A 16,708-nucleotide genomic window follows, 5' to 3' on the forward strand; every position below is an offset into this window, starting at 1 on the left:
AAAAATATAAAGTATAATATGCAATCAGTAAAACACTAAAAATTAATATACTTTAGCTCAAAACATCTTTTTCATTAAGGCCTTTAGGCAAAGTCTTAATAATGCAAAACCTTATACATTAACCAATCAAAAAGAAAGTGGAGAATATTGGATAGGAAAAAAGTCCAAATACCACTCTCAAAAAAAGTTTTCTCCAATAACACAACATGACAAGGTAAAGTGAACACAAACACAACCACCAAAAGCACACAATGTCAGCAAGTGAATTTTATCTTAATAAAAACTGTATTGAGGCAGACTTGGGTTTGAGTCCTGACTACTACATTTTAGCTGTATGAATTTGGGCAATTATTCAACTTTTGTAAACCTCTCAGAAGAAAACGGTACCTGTCACGATTGGGGTTTTCTTCAATTGTAAGAACTAAATGAGATAATAAATAATAATGACTATAGTATATGCTGTTAACTATACCGAAAGTACTCACTCAATAAATCAAGAGGTGCCTACTACTGCTGCTACAAATATTATTAAAACATCCCTAGCAGTTTTCCAGCTGAAAGCATTATGCTACTTTCATATAAAAACAAAGAAAATGTTACACATGAACAAAGTAGCAAAGAATAACATAATGTATGTTCATCTGATCTCTCCTATGGTTTAATAAGCTCTCTTTGTAGTGAAAGGCCCACAAACCAAGCTCATGCTTTCAAGTATCACTTACTTAGAGGCATCAGGACAGAATTCTTTTACTCATCATTCCTATAGAAATGAAATGTAACCTGGCTAATCAGGGAAGTCAAAAGCAATAAAGAAGGAAATATTCAAAGGACCTGAATAGACAGTTCTCCAAAAAGGTAACAGAAGTAGCCAAAAATAATAGGAAAAGATGTTCAATATTATTAGTCATCAGGGAAATGCAAATGAAAACTACATGGGATATCACTTCACACTCATTAGGATGGCTATAGTTAAAAAGGAAAACAGATAATAAAAATGTTAGTATTAACATCACTGATTATTAGAGAAATGCAAATCAAACCCACAAGGATATACTATCTCACACCAGTCAGAATGGCAATTATTAAAAGGTCAAGAAACAACAGATGCTGGTGAAGTTGTGGAGAAATAGGAACACTTTTACACTGTTGATGGAAATGTAAATTAGTACAACAATTGTGGAAAGTGCAGTTTTTCCTCAAAGATCTAGAACTAGAAATACCATCTGACCCAGCAATTTCATTACTGGGTGTATACCCAAAGTAATATAAATTATTCTATTACAAAGACATATGCGCATGTATGTTCATGGCAGCACTACTCACAATAGCAAAGACATGGAATCACCCCCAAATGGCCATCAATGATAGACCAGTTAAAGAAAATGTGATACACACACACCATCAAATACCATGCAGCCATAAAAAGGAATGAGAGCATGTTGTCCTTTGTAGGAACATGGATGGAGCTGCAGTCATTATCCTCAGCAAACTAATGCAGGAACAGAAAACTAACCACCACATGTTGTCAATTATAAGTGGGATTTGAACAATGAGAACACATGGACACAGGGAGGGGAAAAACACACACCAAGAACTGAGGGGGGAGGGAGAGCATTAGAAAAAATAGCTAATGCAAGTTGGAATTATTACCTAGGTGATGGGTTGATAGGTGCAGCAAATCACCATGGCACACATTTACCTATGTAACACACCTGCACATCCTGCATATGTACCCCAAAACTTAAAACAAAAATCAAAATTTTTAAAAATAAAATCACTTTCTTGAAAAAAAAAAGTGTTGGTGAGGATATGGATAAATTAGAACCTTCTTACACTGCTGGTGCAGATGTAAAATTGCACAACCACTATGGAAAATAGTTTGGCAGTTCCTCAAATAGTTAAACACTGAGTTACCATATGACCCACCAATCCCACTCCTAGAGATCTATCTACCAAAATGAAAATATGTATCCACATAAAAACTTGTACACAAATGTTCATTGCAGCATTATTCAAAATAGCCAAAAATAGAAACAATCCCAATGGCCGTCAATTTCTAAATACATATTCTATTGTTTATATTTGAGATTTTCAACACGATGTCATGGAATACAGAGAGTAAAATGGCTATGACAGTGGAGCAAACGAATATATCTATCATCTTACATAGTTACTTTTTTATGACGAGTAGCTAAAATCTACTTTTTTTTTTTTTTTTTTTTGAGGCAGGGTCCTGCTCTATCATCCAGGCTGGAATGCAGTGGCTCAATCATGGCTCACTGCAGCCTCAATCTTCCTACCTCAGCCTCCCAAGTGACAACAGGTGTGTGCCACTATGCCCAGCTAATTTTTCATATTTTTATAGAGACACGGTTTGCCATGTTGCCCAGGCTGGCCTCAAACTCCTGGCTTCAAGCCATCTGCCCACCTTGACCTCTTAAAGTGCTGGGATCATAGGTATGAACAAACATGCCCAGCCAAAATCTACTTATTTAATAAAAATCTTTAACAAAATAAAATTTTATTAACTTTGGGCCTCACGTTTTACATTCACTATCTAAACCCGTTCATACATACCTTCTATTTTGTATCCTTTAACCTACATCTCCTATTTCCTCTTCCCTCTCACTGCTGTGGTAAACACTGTTTTATTCTATATACCTGTGTATCAGAGCTCTTTCTTTTTTTTCAGATTCCACATATAAGAGAGATCATGCAATATTTTTCTTTCCGTGTCTGTCTTATGTCACTTATCATAATGTCATCTAGGTTCATCTACATTGTCCCAAATGGCAGGATCTCCTTTTTTAAGGGTGAATAATATTCCATGGTGTATATACATACATGCATACACACACACACACACACACACACACACACTCAATATTAACAATCACATACACACCACAATTTTCTTTATCCATTTGTCTGTCAGTGGAAAATTCCATCAATTGATAAGTGGATAAACAAAATGTGGTAGAGCCAAACAGAATAATATTCAACAATAAAAAGAAAGAAAGTACTGACATGCTGTAACACGGATGAACCTTGAAAATATGTTAAGTGAAAGAAGCTAGTTACAAAAGACAACACATCATATGATTCTGTTTATAAGAAATGTCCAGAATAAATAAATCCACAGAGACAAAAAGTAGATTTGTGGTTGCCTAGGGCCAGGAGAAATGTGGAATATGGAGATTAGAGGTGACAACTAAAGGGTATGGAGTTTTGTGGGGAGTTAAAAGTGTCCTAAAATTGATTGTGATGATGGCTATGTAACGCTCTGAATATACTTAAACTCATTAAATTATACACATTAAATGAATGAATTGTATGCTTTGTGAATTATATCTCAATAAAATTGCTTTATAAAAAGATTATTGCTTATTGGAGCCATCATTCTGTATTCAGACAGAAAGAAGAAAATTAAGGGAAATGATGGTGGGTGGGGCAAAAAGTAATGAGAAAGCTCAGTGGAAAAGATATGAAAAACAGAATGCAGGAATATTAATTATTTTCCTTTGAAAATGACAAATTCATAGTGTAATGATAAATAAAATTACTACTTTCAATGCCCACATTTTTCAAAGGAAACAAGCCTGGGAGTAACAAAAGAGCATGAGACTTCGGAGTCTTGAGACTACTCTTGTGAGCCATGTGTTAAATTGCCAGAACCTCTGTTTCTTCACTATAAAATGAAGTCCTACAATCCCGATATCATAAAATGTTCAAATTCACAGTAGGTACCTGTATTAATTAGGGTTCTCTAGAGGAACAGAACTAATAGGATAGATGTATGTATGAAGGGAAGTTTATTAAGGAGTCTTGATATCACAAGGTGAAGTCCCACAATAGGCCATATGCAAACTAAGGAACAAGGAAGCCAGTCTGAGTCCCAAAACCTCAAAAGTAGGGAAGCCGACAGTGTAGCCTTCATCTGTGGCCAAAAGCCTGAGGGCCCCTGGAAAACCACTGGTGTCCAAGAGTCCAAAAGCTGAAACACTTGGAGTCTGATGTTCAAGGGTAGGAAGCATCCAGCATGGGAGAAAGATGAAGACTGGAAGACTCAGCAAGTCAAGTCCTTCCAACTTCTTCTGCCTGCTTTACTCTAGTCATGCTGGCAGCTGAATAAATGGTACACTCTCAGTTTGAGGGTAGGTTTGCCTCTCCCAGTCCACTGACGCAAATGTTACTCTCTTTTGACAAAATCCTCAGATGCACCCAGGAACAATACTTTGCATCCTTCAATCCAATCAAGTTGACACTCAATATTAACAATCACAGAACCCAAGAAACATTAGCTATAATTTTTTAAAAGCAATTCAGCCCTGAAAACAAACTTGTAAATTCCCAAATCAATACATCAATAGCATTAAGGAAGGGACAAATTTCTCTTTGCCAATTCCAGACAGCCAGACTAAATTTTTGCCTTTATGGTCAGCCAAGATTCCTACAACCTTCTCTCTCTGTTGTTTGTTTAGCAAAGTAGCACTAAAGAAACCCATACTGAAAACACAATCTTTACCTTGACAGAATTGGAAGGTAGATAGAATCCACCCTTTTAATCTTTCATTGATGTCTAGGATAAATAATTAAGCAGCAATAATTCTAAACTTAACCTGATGCAAGCAAAGACAAAAGAATTTCATGATTACAACTTTCAAGATGAAAGAGTTCACTTTCAAACCTAAGGGGGGAAAAAGCTACTTATTTTACAAAGGCAAAGTGGGGAAAGCCCTGCAAAATCCAATTTTGGGTACTTTTCCAACTAAGGTTATTTTCTTAAAGATAGAGTTATTCAATTTATTCTCTTATCTTTATTAATTTGTTTTATTCCACCAAATTAGGCTGTCTTTCCATATACCTAATTATATTCGATACTTAAGGATCTAAAGAGTAACAGATAGACAAATCATTACCAAATGCTACTGGGAAATGGATTTATAACTATGCCGAATGTTTTCCTTCTTGAAATCTTGGCTACATCATGCTTCACACATGATATCAATTAGAAAACAAAATAACTGGCTTCACAGAATACAAGCTGACCTCTGTGAATAGCACTCTGGACGCAAAACAAAACAAAAGATGAGCCCCAAATTAGTAAATGCAGCATGGCAAGAGCTGGGAATACCAAGTATACTTTATGACTGTAACACACATCACAGGACATAACAGCAGCAGCTTCACAAGTAATGAACACACACACACACACACACACACACACACACACACAGAGCTTGGAAAGCCTTAAACAAAACATAAAGATATATTACTACCATCATCAAGCCTCAGAGGAAAATAGATTATATCTACTTATTTAGATAAACACAAAGCTATTCATTACCAAACATTAAAAAAATTATCGTCGAAAGTAACAGTAATACAGTCACTTTCAACAAATTCCACAATTCTGGACATTGATAATATCTATAAAAAAAACTGGCATATAACACTTAGTAAGCATCAATAAAATCGTTTGCTTTAGTAAGCATCAATAAAATTTACTTTCTAGACAAAAATGAACAGATGAAAAATAAGAGGTAGGAAAATAAGCATTCTTTAAAATAAAATGAACTTAACTGATTAGTGGTATTGCTTTATTATTTATTAATACCTACGTGAGCAGATACTACACTACATCTTTTTTGTGTATAATCTTATTTTATCCTCCTTTGAAGGAACGAAGTTTCAGAGAAGCTACCTAAACTAGTCAAAGGACACATAGAACAACTGATATATATTACGTACACTACTGCCTAAAAAGAAACATGCTTTATCTTCAGTACTAACCACAGTTAATGATGATGGCTTAGAGAAATGGAATGAGAAATGTCAGTGCCAAACTCAGGGTATTTCTTATGAATTAATAAGCATTGATAAACTATAGAGCCTTATAGTAACAGGAGGGGATGGGCAGAGAAAACAATGGAATCATAAAAGCTATAAGGTTAAATTACTATTTATTGTAAGAAAAAATGTTGATTTCAGAAATGAGTTGATGCCTGTTAGGAAAAAATAATGAAAAGGAAATACTGCAAAACAGTAAAAATGGTCACCTTTTGGAAGTGAAAGTTTAGAATTCTTTCTTCTCTCAAAGCTGGTTTAAACATAGAGTTTAGAATTACTTATTATGAAAGTAATACAACTATTAGAGAGATATTTCCCAATCTCAGATAACTGATAGAAGCAGTAAAATCAAGTGTCCTTGGGTATGCGTGGTATTCTCCTGCTATAACGGCCCCTTGCCATTAAGTTCTAACAACTTTTCCAAATATTGGGCACATGATGTGAAAGCATTGTCCTTACTACACATCAGTTTTTAAACAGCAATGATTTTCACTGCCTGCTGAAATAAGTGTTCACCAAAAAGAATAGAAGTGTATTCTCAAACCAAGATCCTGAGTAAATATCTATCCTCTCTCTGGGGTCTATCTTCCTCATCTGTAAAATGGTGTTAATCCCTATACTGCAGAGTTGTTAAGAAAAATACATAAAAAGTGCTTAGCCCAAGGACATGAGCATAACACTCAATATGGCTGTCACTTATATTATCATATCATTATATTCATTACTATCATTGTCAACCATAACTAACCATAACCTTAAGGTGAGAGAATTCTACTTAGTCTCATTCACTAAAAAACTACATTTGGGTATGTATGCTCACTAAGTCAAAAAGTTTGGTTAGGTCAATGAATGATCTTTGGTGCAATTACCACATTTCTCTAAAACAGTAGATTCTCTCTGCTGTGTTACAATTCTGGGAACAGTATGAAGTTCAGAAAATGATTTACAAGTTTAGTTCTAACATTTACCCACTCTACTCAATCTAATCACTAGGAATGAATGGTTCTTTCCCAATCGTTTAGCAAACAATAATTTTTGTTAGCTATAAAAGTGCCATTGGCCCACGACAATTTCTTCACCTCACCTGTTTCTAAAGCTTTCTCATCACAAAATTAAGAAGCAACTATATTCTAGAGTTCTCCTATAGGCACAACTTTCCCTTTTGTCTTAACAAAAATAAATAAGAACAAAGAAAAACCTGAAGTCTGGTTTTCTTTGATCTCTAGAGAATGCCTACATGACGGGATGTTTCAAGATTCCCTTCTAGAAAGAATTTGTAAAGTAGGTCTTGCTTCACTTTTCCAAGAAAAAAATCACTGAGAATGAACACTCAGACTTTCAGTTATTTGAATCTAATCTTACATTCTTGTACCCACTCTGCCTTATAAAAGATTTTCTTCAAAACTATCCAAAGCAATTTAAAAATGCCTACCTCAGCTTGACAGAGTGCATGAAGACCCTGTAATACCAAGGCTGCTGGAGTAGCTTGATCAGGCTTGGTGCATTCATTCAACACCTGAGAAATAGCTGCCAACATATCTGCACCATGTTGATATGGCCTACAAGAAATTAAAGTTTAAAAGCAAAATTAATGCTAAAGAGCAATTATCACTCCCAGATCTTTTGCCTAAATAAAAAGCATCCATCATTTTCTATACTCTTGTGCCACTAAATGGTGACCCTCAAATATTAACACCATGTTTTTTCTTCAAAATGTGCATCATGATCATTTTCTGCTATAATTTTATGCTCATTTTTATACAGAAATAACCCAAAAAGACACTTAACAAATTTCATTCATCCTAAATCACAAATCCTCTTGTCTAAATTGAGAAAAACTCAAGGCTGTATTAATGGTAAAAAGAACTGAATTACCTAATTGAGATTATTGGTAAAGATAGAGCTATTCTTGCCTGATAGTATCAGATACTCATTACAAAAGCAGGAATTTGAGAACAGGAGATGATTTGTGCTAGTAGCAATACTAACTAGGGTGGCTGCACCTATCATAATAATGATGATAATGATAAAAATTATAAAAACTATAACCAACTGAGCTCCTATCTCACACCAGACACTGTGCTAAATTCATTCACTCATCCTCCTACCCCTCCTCTCCTTTCTAATCCACATATATTGTGCTATCGCCAGAATATCATTAATTTCACAGTTATACAAGTCTATTCCCTGAATTCCTTGTTACCTTTCAATATCTTTTCTTTAATTAACAAAATGTAAATTGATGAAATTACCTGTCAGAATTCTATTGTTTCACTGTCCCACAAGTGGAAATAATTTTCCAAAATGAAAAAATTGTACAGATCTGGAGGTAGTAACTGAAATGAATACTGAATAAGTTATCAGTAGACTCTGATCTGGTTTGATATTCAGTCTATTCTGAGCCTCAACTTTAATTATATAAAATAAGAATGTCAGCCAATAACTTTCATCTCTGAATTTTTTTCCATGCCAATAGCTCAATAAAATTCAAACTCCCAGTCCTTGGGTTATACACATGTAATTCCTTTTTTTTTTTTTTTCTTTTACACTGAGGTCATTTTTGTGTTGCTAAAAGATGGAAGCTTAGAAAAGAGGCAAAATTGCTAGGGCTTAGTTTCTGTATATTCTGATCCAAATTTTACTTGAAACAGGAATCATCCATGTTATCAGCATCTTAGCCAATTCATTGCACAGCTTCAGAAAGTAGCATTCACACTGCTGTCATTAACAGAAGTGAGAATGATGTTACCAAGAATTCAATGCAGTGGCCTGATCAACAAATGAAACTGCAGGACTACAACTATTTCAAATGCATCAAGTCTATTTCCTCTGCAAACATTTTCATCTTAGCACATGCAAGAAAAAAAGTTTTGATATGGTAGAGCTCGACTTGTATTATTTCAGTCTTGTCACCTCCACCCTGTTTATTAATCCATAATCTAGAACAGCAGAGTCATCTTCCTAATTTCTTTATGTTTTCCTAAAAGCTTACAACATATATAAAAATTCGTCATCATTTTCTTCCTTGTTATAATTACAAATAATTCCACGCAGTAAGTCAAAAATAAGGGCTCCCCATTAAAACTACTTATCTCCCTACTTAAACCAAGGGAGAATATAAGAAAGAACAGTTTATGACAACAGTCTACTGTGTAGTTTTCAGGGATTCATATACGGAAAAATAGAAAACATAATATCACATGTTTTACTGCAATATTAAATTATTAATCAGAAAAGGATATAAATATCCTACAAACCTAGATACAAGACTAGACCTGAAAAGGAAAGACACACTTCTCAAAGCTATTGTTCAATATTATTAAATTTTATAATCAGAAAACTTAAGATAAAAAATTATTACTACTCATATATTCTCTGCCTATCTTTTCTTGCCTCTTGCTTGCAATAAAAAAATTAAATACAAAATAATATATCATGATATACATTCCTAAGAGTTAACAACATCATACCTCTGCTTACATATATCTCTGATTGATGCTGCTTTTGCAATCAGTTTCTCCCATTGGACTTCCTTGCCCACCGAAAGAGAAGGTACATCAGACATAGCCATGAAACGCTGCAGTTCAGGATAGACTCGGTCCTACAAAAGCAATTTTACAAAAAAGGTAGTTTCCCAACTTGAGTTGAATAATCATCACCTTCCTTTTATGCAGCATTTTCACCTCCAAATCCTCCATTTGCATTGCAAATTATAATGTAGTTCTTCTAATCAGCAGAGAAGATTGCTGTAGTGATTACTGGGGATTTTCTTATAGACCAATGTACTGTTGATTTCATAAAACAAGAAGAAAGTGGCTAAATCTCACCCTAATTACAAAGGCTCTAATCATTTATATTTCCATTATTTCTCAAGCAAATGGAAAGATACATTTCAGAAATAAAGAAATAAGATTTTATATTCTCAATTTCTCTGAAAGTCAATAGCAACTAACTGCATTACAAATGCATCACAATAAATCAAAACCTTTTCAATGCAATCATTGATGCCACTCATTAATACCACTAAACCAAAGCATTGCCATATATAACATAATTATTTTCCTTCAGTGAAAGGAATATATTTAATACTCATGCAAGTGTATATCTGAAATTACCTGCTTTTCCCACAACGATGTCAGCAAACGCAAAGTGACAGCTCTTAGTCGTGGGGTGGTTCCAAGTAGTTGTATTACTCGTAGAATTTGTCCTACACACACCTAGAAAATATTCAAGAAACTCTAGTTGTATAAACGTGAATGCAGACAACCTCGAGGTTACCAAAAGCATTTTTAAACCCCTTGTTATAAAATGAAGACTGAAAAGAAAGTTTGCTGCAATATTACCCACCTTCTTAAAGGATGAAAGATAGCGTTGGAGGGGCTAGATAGCAATCCCGGGGACATAAGGACCTAATCTCAGAAAATGGCCAAAGTGAAAACTTGGATACTAAGTAATTTAACACAATTACTTATTAAATATTGTAATAAATACTTTTGTCTTCAGATATTACCTCCTAGCTCAACAAGAGAAGTAGTGATTATGGCAAAATTTAGGGCTCAAAATTTCATAATACTAAAAAGAATTCAATGTATTATTCATGACTCACTTTTCTCCCCAACTAAATTAATTAACATACTAACCTTGTGAACACCAAGCTTAGGTAAACTATACAATATATCATTATATAATATAGGTTCCAGTGGTCTTCCCAATTTGAACATCAAAACTGGAATCAGATTTGGCACCTAAAATAAATTTTTAAAATATATTACATATGCCTTGTTACAAAAAAGTAATACATAATGGAATATTTATCTTTTTTTCCAGAGGAATAATATGAATATGAATGAATTGGAAGACTTAGAATATATCAGTTAGCTATTATTGGCTAATGATAATTTCATCACTAGTATTCTACCACTTTTATAATTAGCTGCCAAACACCAATCAAAAAGTGCTTTTCTTGAACAACTATAACATCACTTCTGAGAAATACGATAGCAGTTAAGATACGTCCTGCTTTGCCAAGCATGGTGGCCCACCCCTGTAATCCCAGCACTTTGAGAATCCAAGGCAGGAGGATTGCTTCAGTCCCGGAGTTGAAGGCCAGCCTGGGCAACACAGGAAGACCCTGTTGCTACAAAAAAATTTTTTAATTAACTGGTCATGGTAGTGCACACCTGTAGCCCCCGCTACTTCGGAGGGTAAGGTGGGAGGATCACTTAACACTGGGAGCTCAACATGGCAGTGAGCCATGATTGCACCACTGCACTCCAGCCTAGATGACAGAGCAAGACCCTGTCTCAAAAAAATAAAAAGATATATCCTGCCTCAAAGAAGTTTAAAGCGCTAATGAACAGCCAACACTTAAGATATGTAAACAATAAAATTTCACAAAATGAAACATTCAATTAGGTTACTCCAGTAAGAAGTAATTAAAGTCAGTGTACTACAAAGGAGCCAATGGACAAAAATTTCCCTCTAAGTCCTCATTTCAATCTCTATGCATAACACAATAAAATGTGAAAACAAATATATTCATGGATCAGAAGACATAGTATTGTTAAGACATAATTATTTCCCAAATTGATCTTGAAATTAAATGCAATCTTTATCAAAATTCCACCTGGCTTCTTTGCAAAAATTGAGAAGCTGATCATAAATGCATGTGTAAAAGCAAGGAACCCTTAATACCCAAAATAATCCTGAAAAAGAAAAACAAATTTGAGGACTCAAACTTCTCACTTCCAAATTTACCACACAGCTAAAGTAGTCAAAACGGTATGGTACTGGCATAAGATTAGAAAGACAAATCAATGAAACAGAATTCAGAGTCCAGAAATGAAAACTTACATTTATAATCAATTGGTTTTTGACAAGGATCCCCAGAAAAAAACAATAAGGACAGAAGAGTCTCTTGGAGGAATAGTGCTGGAATTCAACAACTGGATACCCACACGCAAAAGAATCAAGTTGGACCCCTTTCTCACACAACATGTAAAAATTAACTCAAAATGGATTTTAGAACTAAATGTAAGAGCTAAAACTATAAAATTCTTAAAGAAAATATAGGATTAAGTCTTTTTGACATTGGGGTAGAGAAAGCTCTTAGACATGACACCAAAAGTACAAGCCACAAAAGGAAAAATGAATTTCATCAACGCAAAAATGCTTGTCCTTCAAAAGACATTATAAAGAAAGTGAAAGAACAATGCACAGAATGGGAAAGAGTATTTGCAAACCATATAGCTAATAAGAGATTTGTACCTAGAATATATAAAGAACTCTTAAAACCCAATAATTGTGAAACCCCGCCTCTACTGAAAAATACAAAAAATTTGCCAGGCATGGTGGCGGGTGCCTGTAGCGTGAGGCTGAGGCAGGAGAATGGCATGAACCCAGGAGGAGGAGCTTGCAGTGAGTCGAGATCGCGCCACTGCACTCCAGCCGGGGTGACAGAGCGAGACTCCATCAAAATAAAAATAAAATAATAATAATAATAATAAAACAATTTACCAAAAAAAAAGGTTTTAAAATAGGCAAAGAATCTGAATACACCTTTCTCCAAAGAAGATAAACAAATGGCCAACACAGGAAAATATGATCAATTTCATCAGACATGATAGAATGCAAATCAAAACCATCAGATACCACCTCACACATCATGTAAAAGCTATCATCAAAAGATAGACAATAACAAAAGTTGACAAGTATGTGAAGAAATTGGAACCCTTTTACACTGCTGGTGGTAATGTAAAGTAGTTCAGGCCCTTTGGAAAACATTCTATCAGTTTCTTAAATGGTTAAACATAGAATTGCCATATGATCTAGCAATTCGATTCCTAGTTATCTACTTAAGAAAAAAGAACACATATGTCCACACAAACTTCTGTAAATGAATTTTCAGAACAGCATTATTTACAATGGCCAAAAAGTGGAAACAACCCAATGCCCATCAACTGATGAATAAACAAACAAAATACAGTATAACCATACAACGGGATATTATTCAGCCATAAAAATAAATGAACTATTGTTACATACTACAACATGGATGAATCTTGGAAACATTATGCTAAGATTAAAAAAAAACAGCCACAAAAGCCTCGTGTTGTATAATTTCACTTATATGAGTAGAAGGCCCAGAATAGGCAAATCTGTAGAGATAGAAAGTAGATTAGTGGTTGTCTAGGATAGGGGAAGTAAGAAGCAGGGTGTGGTCAGGGAGGGTGAAAAAACAGGCAGTGATATCTTATGGGCATGGGGTTTCTTTTGGGGGTAATGAAATGTTCTCAAATTGGTTGTGGTAATGTTTACAAAACTCTGTAAATACAATAAAAGCCATTGAATTGTACACTCCAAATGGATGAATTATATGAGATGTAAATTATATTTTAATGGTTTTTTAAAATTCAATTCAAAATTATTGGCTAAATATCTACTATAATCAAAGCACTTACTTGATAGCACAAACTGTAATGTCAAAAATTTTTATTTGCCATATGCTACATTTCAAAAGTTTGTTGTCCAGCAGTCATTCCTCAGTATCTACAGGGATTGGTTCCAGCACGGTCAGACACACAGATACGCACACCCCTTTCCATGGATAGCGAAATCCAGAGATGCTCAAGCATGTTATATAAAATGGCACAGTATTTGCATATAACCTATGCACATTCTTCCATATACTTTAAATCATTTCAATACTACTTATAATGCCTAAAACAACATAAATGCTATGTAAATAGTTGTTGTACTATATTGTTTATTCATATTATCTTTATTGTTAAATTGTTATTTTTATTTTCTTCCCCAAATATGCTCTGTCTGCAGTTGGTGAATCCACAGAGGAAAAACCAGCTGATGTCAAGGGCCCACTGTATTTGTTAATTTTCTCTATCTGTTCTATTCTTAGAAAGCCTGTTCCTTCTAAACTTAGAAGACATCTATTTTAATTCAATTTCAAAAGTGAAAAAATATCCTCTTAACTTTACCACCAAGACATTGACAATTAAACATTAATTCATTAATGACCCTGACCACGATACACCACAGCAGCATGTGGAGCTGTGCATGTAATAGCTACGATCTCACAACAGACAGCCAAAATGCATGATGTTTTTAACAAGTGCAGAGACTTGATTGGAAGAGAAATTCTATCACTCTCACCTTGGGCAAATGAAAGGAGACAAATTTTTGAACTGACTTTTCAGTTCCTATTTTAATTAAAAACAAACGGTTATCTTAAATTGGCTTACACTGATCTCAATGCATTATCCCCTTCTAGAGAGATTTCTACCAAGACACACTGACAGATTCTTAGTTTTCAGAAGGGCAATGAGTATATTGACATTTTATAAACCAGCGTATTTAGTTGTGTGACTTTCAAACAAATGTTGTAATTATAGTGTCAGGAGAGAAATAAAGTACTGTATTTATGTCTAAGAGTACACAGTTCCTTTATGAGACTTGGCCCTAAAAAAAGTATGTAAGGGTGTGTCTTTTCCTCTGGCCAGTTCAGAAATAAACAAAGTAGGAAATGTTTACAGTAAATAATCTTAGACTTAACACAGTTCTCAAGGCAAAGTAGCCCAAATTAAGTCCCCAATTAAATGGAAAAAATAAAACAGAGACTGTTTCACTAGGGAAAAACAGATACAGATAGATGTCTGTGGAAAATACTTTTTGCATAAAGGATGGGCTAATTTTTTATTATTATTAATTAAATAATTATTTCCTTATGAATATGTATTTACTTGAGATGCAATTACCAGCTCTTGATCCTCCTAATCTTGAATCTTATACCCTTCAGAGGCTGAAAATACAATGAATACTCGGATTTTACCTTTAATGTAAAAGAAGCTGGAAAGTGCCCTATAATTGACTGTCTCAAGATCTGGCTTCATATAACTCAATGTTTTCTCTTCCCTCCTCCAGAGTTCAAGTTCCTTGATAAACAAATTAATTAAGAATCACAGGACTGCTATGGGAGCCCCTATAAGACTATGACTAGATTTCTCAGCAGAAATCTTGCCAGCAAGAAGGGAGTGAAATGATATATTCAAAGTGCTGAAAGGTGTGGGCAGGAGTTAGTGGGCAGGTACTGCCAACGAAGATACTGGATATTATATCTGGTAAAACTATCCTTCAAAAATGAAGGAGAGGCCAGGTTCAGTGACTCATGCCTGTAATCCCAGCACTTTGGGAGGCCAAGGCGGGAGGATCACCTGAGATCAGGAGTTCGAGCCCAGTTGGGCCAACATGGTGAAATCCCATCTATACTAAAGAAAAATACAAAAATTAGCTGGGTATGGTGGTGCACGTCTGTCATCTCAGCTACTTAGGAGGCTGAGACACGAGAATTGCTTGAACCAGGAGGCAGAGGGTGCAGCAAGCTGAGGCTGTGCCACTGCACTCCAGCCTGGGCGACAAAGCAAGACTCTGTCTCAGAAAAAAAAAAAAAAAAAAGAGAAATAATGATATTTCCAGATAAACAAAAGCTGAGAGAGTTCATCATCACTAAACATGCCTTACAAAAAATCTAAACGTAGTCCTGCAAGGTGAAACAGAAGGGCTCCAGACAGCAACACGAAAGCATATGGAAATATAAAGTTTCCTGGCAATATATAAACAAAGAATCCTATAATATTATAACAGTGGTGCGTGAATCACTTTTAATTCTGGTACAGGGTTTAGAAGGCAAAAGTATAAGTAACATAAAAAAAAAAACCATGTAAATGGATGAACTTTATTAAAAAGATGTAATTTGTGACATTGGTAACATAAAAAGGGAGGGAGAAGTAAAAGAGTAGTTTATGTATGTGACTGAAGTTTATGTAACTTGTTATCAGCTTAAAATATTGTTAGATATTGATGTAAGACCCATGGCAACCATAAAAAAAATACACGTAGAACATGCACAAAAGAAAATGAGTGGCTGGGTGAGGTAGCTCATGCCTGTAATCTCAGTACTTTGGGAAGCCAAGGTGGGTGGATTACTTGAGGTGAGGAGTTCAAGACCAGCCTGGCCAACATGGTGAAGTCTCGTCTCTACTAAAAACACAAAAATTAGCCAGGCATTGGTGGCACACACAGGTAATCCCAGCTACTTGGGAGGCTGACGCAGGAGAATCACTTGAACCTGAGAGGCAGAGGTTCCAGTGAGCCAAGATCATGCCACTGTACTCCAGCCTGAGCGACAGAGCGAGACTTTGTCTCAAAAAAAAAAAAAAAGAAAGAAAAAGAAAAAGAAAAAAGAAAAGGAGTGAGGAATCAAAGTGTCACTACCAAATTAATGAAACGTAAAAGAAGACATCAAGAGAAGAAACAAGGAACAAAAAAAATGCTATAAGACAGACAAAAAACAATTAACAAAATGGCAATAGTAAGTCCCTTCCTACCACTAAGTACTTTCAATGTAAATGGATTAAACTGCTCAATCAAAAGGCATACAGTGGCTAAATGGATTCTGAAAACCCAAACAAGATCCCATTATAATGACATCTACAAAAGAGTCACTTTAGATTTCAGGATACACTAGGCTGAAAGTGAAAGGATATTTAATACAAATGGTAACCAAAAGCCAGCAAGGTTGTCCATATCAAAAATCATCACAAGAGAGAAAGGAGGACACTATATAATGATAAACAGGATAATTCACCAGGACAATATGATAATTATATATACATATATATATATGCAACCAACATCATAGCACCCAGATATATAAAGCAAACATTGACAGAACCAAATGGGAAAATAGAAAGCAATACAGTAATAGTAGAAGATTTCAATATCCTATTTTAAATAACGGAAGGAACATCCAGACAGAAGATCAATAAGAAAACAGAGGACTTGA

At 34.8% G+C, this 16,708-nt stretch overlaps 1 protein-coding gene across 11 annotated transcripts in view; it reads right to left on the minus strand.

Moving 5' to 3' along the window:
- The window catches only part of FOCAD (focadhesin), a 312,387-nt gene that overhangs the window by 168,392 nt on the left and 127,287 nt on the right, over nucleotides 1-16,708 (minus strand). For 9 of the 11 annotated variants that reach the window (XM_050761318.1, XM_050761319.1, XM_050761313.1 and 6 more), the window contains 4 exons: nucleotides 10,491-10,595; nucleotides 9,966-10,067; nucleotides 9,321-9,451; nucleotides 7,283-7,409 (listed from right to left, as the gene is read on the minus strand). In XM_050761318.1, the coding sequence (XP_050617275.1) occupies nucleotides 7,283-7,409; nucleotides 9,321-9,451; nucleotides 9,966-10,067; nucleotides 10,491-10,595 (465 nt within the window). The remainder of the gene's footprint in view (nucleotides 1-7,282; nucleotides 7,410-9,320; nucleotides 9,452-9,965; nucleotides 10,068-10,490; nucleotides 10,596-16,708) is intronic. The other 2 variants (XM_050761315.1, XM_050761316.1) reach the window with 1 other exon arrangement.

This window comes from Macaca thibetana, chromosome 15, assembly GCF_024542745.1.
Source record: "Macaca thibetana thibetana isolate TM-01 chromosome 15, ASM2454274v1, whole genome shotgun sequence".
Taxonomy (NCBI): Eukaryota; Metazoa; Chordata; class Mammalia; order Primates; family Cercopithecidae; genus Macaca; species Macaca thibetana.